Source organism: Hipposideros armiger, unplaced genomic scaffold (assembly GCF_001890085.2).
Source record: "Hipposideros armiger isolate ML-2016 unplaced genomic scaffold, ASM189008v1 scaffold_692, whole genome shotgun sequence".
Taxonomy (NCBI): Eukaryota; Metazoa; Chordata; class Mammalia; order Chiroptera; family Hipposideridae; genus Hipposideros; species Hipposideros armiger.
This window is the reverse complement of record NW_017732042.1, coordinates 954081-960981: the sequence shown is the minus strand read 5'-3', so window position 1 is coordinate 960981 and position 6901 is coordinate 954081. Positions and strand designations below refer to the sequence as shown.

Below are 6901 nucleotides of genomic sequence, written 5' to 3'. Positions count from 1 at the left end.
CCAGCAGGCTGTGTGTGTGTGTGTGTGTGTGTGATGTGTGTGTGTGTGTGTGTGTGTGTGTGTGTGTGTGGTGATGGGGAGAGATGGCCTCTCCTCAAAAAGCAAAATGTCCTTGGCCCCCTTTTCATCCCCCAGGCCAGATGGAGAACCACATGTGGCAGGGAGTGGGCAGGGGCATCTCTGGAGGTCTGCACTGCTGCAGGCGCTGGGGGCCCTGCAGGCTGGGGGAGGCCTTGTGCTCACTCACAGTGGCCCCATTCTCCAGGCCACACACACAGCATTCCAGGAGCTCCTGCTGGCTGGCCAAGAATAGCTAGGATTCCTGGAGAAGCAACCAGCTCCCCCAGCCGCCCTGTCTTCTGCCTCAGCTAGTCTCAGCGGTTTAGCATCTGGTTCTCTAGTCCTTCTCACACCACACCTGCCAGTGCCTCATTTGCACACACATTGACCTCAGCTGGACCGAGCTTCCAGGGGGAGGGGAGAATGGTCTGGCAAGGTTCAGCCCTCAGCTCCCCATGGGCTTTCCTCGTCCTGCGCCCTCATTTTTTTTCTCTGCTAAGTGGGGGAGAATGGCCTTTGACTGCCCTTGGATGCAAGCGCTTTGTTCCACCCTGGGGGAAGCTCCTCTGGCTTGAACCTCTGCAGAGGAGACGGAGGATCAATTTCATCATTCTCAGGGGAGCCACCTTGCCCCCCACCTAAAGGCACTGACACTTTGCTTAGAGGCTTTATTGAATGATTTGAGGGGAAGGGCAGGTTTCTCAGAGGGGTAAGGGAACCTGGAGGTTATTTTCTTTAGTCGATGCATCTGCCCAGCGGGCCAGAAGGACCTGAAATACCCAAGAGATGAATGTGAGGCTGTGCCCGGGGACGCGAGTCAGGTGGGTAGTAGGCACTGAGTGCTGGCGGTGTGGCCAGGGAGGCGAGGGGGGCTCAGAGGCACTATGGGAGCAATGGAGCTCCAAAGAAGTTGGGCTCTGCATTGGGTGGGCGCTAGATGCCAGGTGGCATCGCTGCATCGGGGGCGGGCCTGCTTGCTTGAGGGGAGCTCTCCGGAAGGGCAGCCCTGAGAAGGGGACAGCTCCGTGGGATGTGCTGGAGAGCGCTCCGCGTCAAGGGACAGGCGAAGGTTGTGGGGAGTTTGCGGTCAGGCGAGCATGGAGAGCACCAAGTCGGGGAGTGGGGGCGCCCAGGGGCCCCCGCCCTCCCCTAAGCCCACGCCTCACCCAGATCCGGGTGCTCCAGAATACAGTGCGCCACGTAGTCCGGAAGGCTGTGCAGGCTCCTGCATTTCTTGCAGAAAAGGATCTCGCAGCGCGCACAGCCCCCGCCGCGGGGTGGTCGTCGCGGCGTCTCCAGTACGCACGGCTGCTCTGTGAGGCTCCGCTTTCTGCGGGCGGGGACACAGACGCTCAGTGCACCGAGCCGTCCCCTTCCGCCCGGGCTGCGACGCCAGTCTGTGCTGCCTGAGCCCAGGTTCGCGCCCTCACCTGTCGACCAGAGCCACCAGGCCGCCGAGCAGCGCGAAAGGGCTGAGCCAGCCCCAGAAGCCGCTGCCCGCGAGCCGCAGCAGCGCCACCCGCTGGGTGCTGGACTCCTGGCGCAGCGGGCAGTAGGACACCGAGTCCCGCTCGCGGCTCTCGCCGCCCTCCACCTCCTGATACTCCGCTTCGCCCTCGGCCGTGCTGTCCTGTAGCGGCCTCTCCTGGTCTTCCTCCTCCGACCCCTCCTGCGCAGCCTCCGCCTCCCTGGCCTCGGGCTCCTCCAGTTCTTTCTTCCACAACGGGGTCTTCACGCCTGCGGGGTGGGGAGGTCAGTTCAGGCCCCCTGTCCCTGGGGTACCCTGACTGTCGCCCACAATCTGACCCCTGAAAAAGTCAGGCACCTGAAGGACGGTACGAGCCAGCAGGACTCGAGAGAGGGTTACAGTGCCCAGGATTTCCCGGGTGAGGGAGGGCTTGCCTGGCTGCTCCCGATTTTCCAGGTTTCTGCACTTTCTAGCTGAGGATTCTGGGCAAGTCACGTTGCTCTATCAACCTGTTTCCTCATCTGTGAAATGGGAAAAAGTAGTGCCTATCCTAAGGGTAGTGAGATAGGTATGAGATCGCGTCTGTGTAAGGTGCCCAGCCCAGGGCTTGGCGAGCGGAAAGCAATCAACAGGAGATAGCAATGAGCGTTGCAAACCTGGAAGAAATTATGGCTCATCGCCTTCCTTCCAATTGGTTCTAGGGTGGGTACTGATCTCTGTGTAGGTTGTCAATAAACATTAAGTGCATTGGTTGAAACCCCCATAGGTGGTTATTTATGTATATATATATTTTTCCTGTATGGGAGGGACATCCTTCTTCAAAGTGGGCCTTGCCTTAAGGAAGCCCAGCATCGCCTGTGGCAGAGTGGGCAGGTGGGCACATAGTGCCTCCTATGATTAGAAAAAGATGCCTCATGGGGTGACCAGTTAGCTCAGTTGGTTAGAGACTGGTGCTGATAACACCAAGGTTGCTGGTTCGATCCCAGCATGGGCCACTGTGAGCTGCGCCCTCCCTAAAAGAGTCAACTTGCCATTGTAGCATTAAAGCGATGTGTAACCAATGACCACGGCTGTTCCACAATAAAATTTTAAAAAAGAAAAGAAAAAGGCGCCTGAGATGGACAGAACAATCAGAAAAAGTGTCCCTTATGGGCAGACCAATTAGGAAAAGGTGTCAAAGGTGTCTCTTCCTCCTTCCAGGCTTGACCCCAATTGCCAGATGGATGTCAGCCACCACTGACCTCTCTTGCTTATCTTTGTTTGGGGCACAAACTCCACAAATCCAAGCAGTAGCCCCTGCAGGCAGGCAGGGAGTTCCTGGGCTGACATGGAAAGTAACCTGCCTGACTGGGAGGTGTCCACCCTCATCAGCAAACACTGGCACAGCACCATGTGCCTTGCTGTCTGCTGGATCTGGGGAGCTGGCCTCGTAACAAAAAGAAGGCAGGGAAAGCACAACTGGGATTTGCCCTGGACAGGTCTCGAAAAATTGCTACTGCTCCCAGCCCAACCTAACGAGGTTGGAGACAATGAGGAATGATAATAAAATTAGCGTTCTAGCCCACTTGTATTGAGCAGCAACTGCATGCAATCATCATCCGAAACTCTTCATGCATCAGCAACCCTTCATCTACCTCTCAGGCAGGTGATGAAGTCGGTCACAGAGGGGCCTCTGAATTTCATCCAAGAGTTTTGGAAACTTTTCAAGAAAAGGTGCTTGAAAGATTCTACCAGTTCTTGGTGTTGCTAAAGGTGAAGAACCCAGATTCACTGTACTTTTATTTAAGAAAACAGATTAAGGAGCCATCTGGTTGTGAAAGGCCAGACCTAGTGCTTAGCCCAAAAAGGGTCCTGGGAACTATTCAGGAGGAGGGGAATTGGATGGAGACTTCAGGTGTCGGGCTATGGAGTTTGGACTTTGGTAGCAATTGAAGGTCACAGAGGGAGTTAGCAAAGGGCCCAGGGCTAAACTCATGTCTTTGGATTCCACTGCTGTGTCTATTTCATCCCCATTCTACAGTGCTCACTAAACACCAAGGGTCACGGCTCTTCAGCAGTGGGGAGCCTCTGAATGCTTTGATGCAGGGACATGCTCAGAGCTGTGATTTAGGATGTTCCCTCTGACAGAGGGAGACACACTTAGAAGTCATTGCAGTGGTCAAGGTCAAAGGTCCAGGAGGTAGGGCCGGCCGAGTGGCATGTTGGTTAGGAGTTGGCTTGGGACACCAGCTCTGAGCAGCGAGGCCCCGGTTCAGATCCCACATGAGGGCCAGTGACACTGCGCCCTCTACAGCTAAGATGGTGAACAACAGCTCAACCTGGAGCTAGGCTGCCATGAGTCTCCAGAGATGGTGTAGGCTGCAGGGGGGCTGGCCGGCAGCTGGCGTGAGCAGGCGTGAGCCGCCATGAGCGGCTGTCCAATGGCCGGTGAGCAACTGCCTCACCCGGGAAGAGCGCAATGATTATAATACCAACATGGGCCAGTGAAGCGATGTCCTCCACAACTAGACTGAAGAAGAAAAGGACAGCAACTTGTCTGTTCCCCTCCCCCAATTCCCCAATAAAATCTTTAAAAAAAAGAAAAAAAGGGTCCAAGAGGTAAAGATGAGGGAGCAGACATCAAGAATATTCAGGAAAAGGGCCAGCCGAGTGGCACGATGGTTAAGAGCTGGCTTGGGATGCCAGAGGGCCCCGGTTCAGATTCCACATATGAGGGCCAGTGACACTGCCCTCTACAGCTAAGATGCTGAACAACAGCTCAACCTGGAGATGGGCTGTAGTGAGTCACCTGCGAGGGCGTAGGCTGCAGCCCCTGCTGCAGTGGGTTGCCATGGGCTACTGTGTGTAGCCAGCAGCCAGTGTGAGCGGCCAGCAGCCACAGTGAGCGGCCGTCCAGAAGCCTGCGACTGATCTGCCTCGCCCAGGAAGAGCGCAATGATGGTGCCAACTTGGGCCAGTAAAGCAATGTCCTCCACAACTAGACTGAAGAACAAAAGGACAGCAACATGTCTGTTCCCCTTCCCCCAATTCCCCAGCGTTATTCCCATCCCCCAATTCCCCAATAAAAATATTAAAAAAAAAAGAATATTCAGGAAAGAAAACGGAGAGCGTTTCTACATGGATGGGTAATTCAGAAAAAGCTGGACTTCTACTCTGGGGTTACCATGGTGATGGGCTGGTTGGTCAACATGGGAGTCAAGAGACCCTGTCCTCTGGCCCCACCCTGCCTCTGGCCCCACTCACCATGCTTATCCATTCTTTCCAAGGCTGTGCTGCCCTCTTCCCCTGATCAGAGCCTAGGATAAGAGGGAGTAGCCAGAGCCCATAGAACTTGTTTTGGTCCCTAGGGCCTCAGTTGGATCACAAGGGGCGTGGCTAGAACCTTACCTGCTTACAGGGTTCCAAGCAGGAATAGCTACCTTTTCTAGAGCCTCCAAAAGCACTCAAAACCCAGGTGTCCTCTACCTTCCCTTGTGAGAAGGCATTAAGGGGGAAGTAGAGGGTGGCTTTGGCCCTCAATAGACAGGGTTCAAATCCCAGCTCTGCCACATAAATATAAAAGGTATCTGACCTTCAACATGTTATCTCTCTGACTCTCAGTCTCTTCATCGGTAAATAAGGTATAGTGGTACAGTACCACTTTACCTGGCCCACATCAAGCACGTAAAGCATTCTGTTTATTTGTATCATGATTTTTTTCTCCTCCCCTTCATAGTCTATCCCTATCCTTTCACAGCGCTGCTCTCCACTCCACCCACTTCCAGCTCATTGCCTTAGCTCAGGGGAAACCCAGGTGCCATGTCATGAACACACTCAGTCAACCCTTTGGAGAGGATCATATAAGTGAGGAGCTAAGGCTTCCTACCCCACTTCAGTTTTCTTGTTCCCTCATCCATAAAATGGGTACAGTAACCACAGTCTTAATGCCTTTAGAAGGGAATAGAAAGAAAACCCCCTTCTAAAGGTAAAGAAATGCCCCGCATGATCTGAGACCCCGTTTCCTCTCTGCCTCATGTCCCACTTCTCTTCGCTATTCCTGAGATATGCTAAGCACGCTCCTGCCTGGCGCTTTTGCACCGGCTGTTCCCTCCTATCCAAGTACCTTTCCCCCAGATACCTGCAGGTCTTGCTTCCTTACTTCTCTCACATCTCTGCCCAAATATCACCAGATCAGTCAGTCCTTTCCTGACCACTTTGTATAAAATTTCACACACGCCCATCTCCTTTAGCCCTGGTATGTATCCCCATCTGACTTACTGTAGATCTGTTTATCTGTCACCCAGCAGTCACTAACATGTAAGCAGCCTCCATGAGGTCAGGGGCCTCATTTATAGCTCATTCCTTGGGTCTATAATAGTGCATGGCACACAGTAGGTACTCAAGAAATATCTGTTGAATGGATGCATTGCTGTGGCCGTGGTGTGAGGTACTGTCATTGACAGCCCACTCTAGAGGAATTGTGCAGTTAGATTTGGGGATAGGGCAAGGTTCTCCAAAGAAAGTAGGGATCACGGTGCCTAGACAGGGCTGCTGGGAGAATCATTGAGAGCCGGGACCCACCCAGTCCCAAGCCTGTGCTTGTCCTAACAGTCTGATATTTTCCATATACATTATTCTTTTATTCCCTATAACACCCACAGAGGTAGATATTATTATTCCCATTTTACAGTCAAGGTAACTAAGGCACAGAGAGGGTAGGTAGCATATGAAGGTCACAGAGGATTTAGCAAAGGGTCCAGGGTTAAACTCATGTGCCTGGAATCTATCGTTGTGTCTATTTCATCCCCATCCTATAGTGCTCCGTTAACACCAAGGGCCACAGCACCCCCTGACCCTGCTCCCCCCCTCCGCCTCCATTCCCCAAGAGCCCCCACCCGGCTCAACCCCAGCCTCTTCTCCCTGCTCCATTGGCTCCAGGGCAGGCTCTGCAGGGCAGTCCTTGCCTGCCAGGAAGGGTTAACAAGGAGTGTTTGTATCAGCCGCTGTCTCCAAGGAGAGAAGAAAGCAGAGTGGAGAGGCCCACAGCCACACCGAGCTCACTGCCAGCGGTAGGGGGTGGGAGTCATCTCGCCTGACCTGTCCAGCCCTGGCGGGGAAAGAGGAGTGTCCTCACCTCCATCCGTCCTGGAAGGTGGAGAACTCTGAGCCGACTGGGCAGCAGGAGAGTAGGGTCGCTGCAGGGCCACCAAGTAGGGAAAGTTCTGGCAGGGACTGAGGAATGTGGGGGGGCGGGGTACCAGGCTGGTCTGGTGGCAGCAGCTGAAGCCAGCCGCAAGTAGCAGAGCCGGAAGTCCTAAGCTCTCGGAGGATAGAAGGGGAACCCTGAAGTCAGAGAGAACCAGCCAAGACGCAGCAGCTGGAAAGAGCAGGTGC

The 6901-nt window shown here is 54.2% G+C and overlaps 1 protein-coding gene across 1 annotated transcript; it reads right to left on the bottom strand.

The window, feature by feature from the left end:
* Positions 1–131: 131 nt before the first annotated feature.
* CUNH17orf50 (chromosome unknown C17orf50 homolog) lies at positions 132–6891 on the bottom strand (the record flags this gene model as incomplete). The annotated part of the gene is made up of 4 exons (XM_019626873.1): positions 132–830; positions 1227–1390; positions 1491–1797; positions 6642–6891. Coding segments are annotated over 4 exons (756 nt in total), but the record flags the coding sequence as incomplete, so codon positions are not given.
* Positions 6892–6901: the final 10 nt, after the last annotated feature.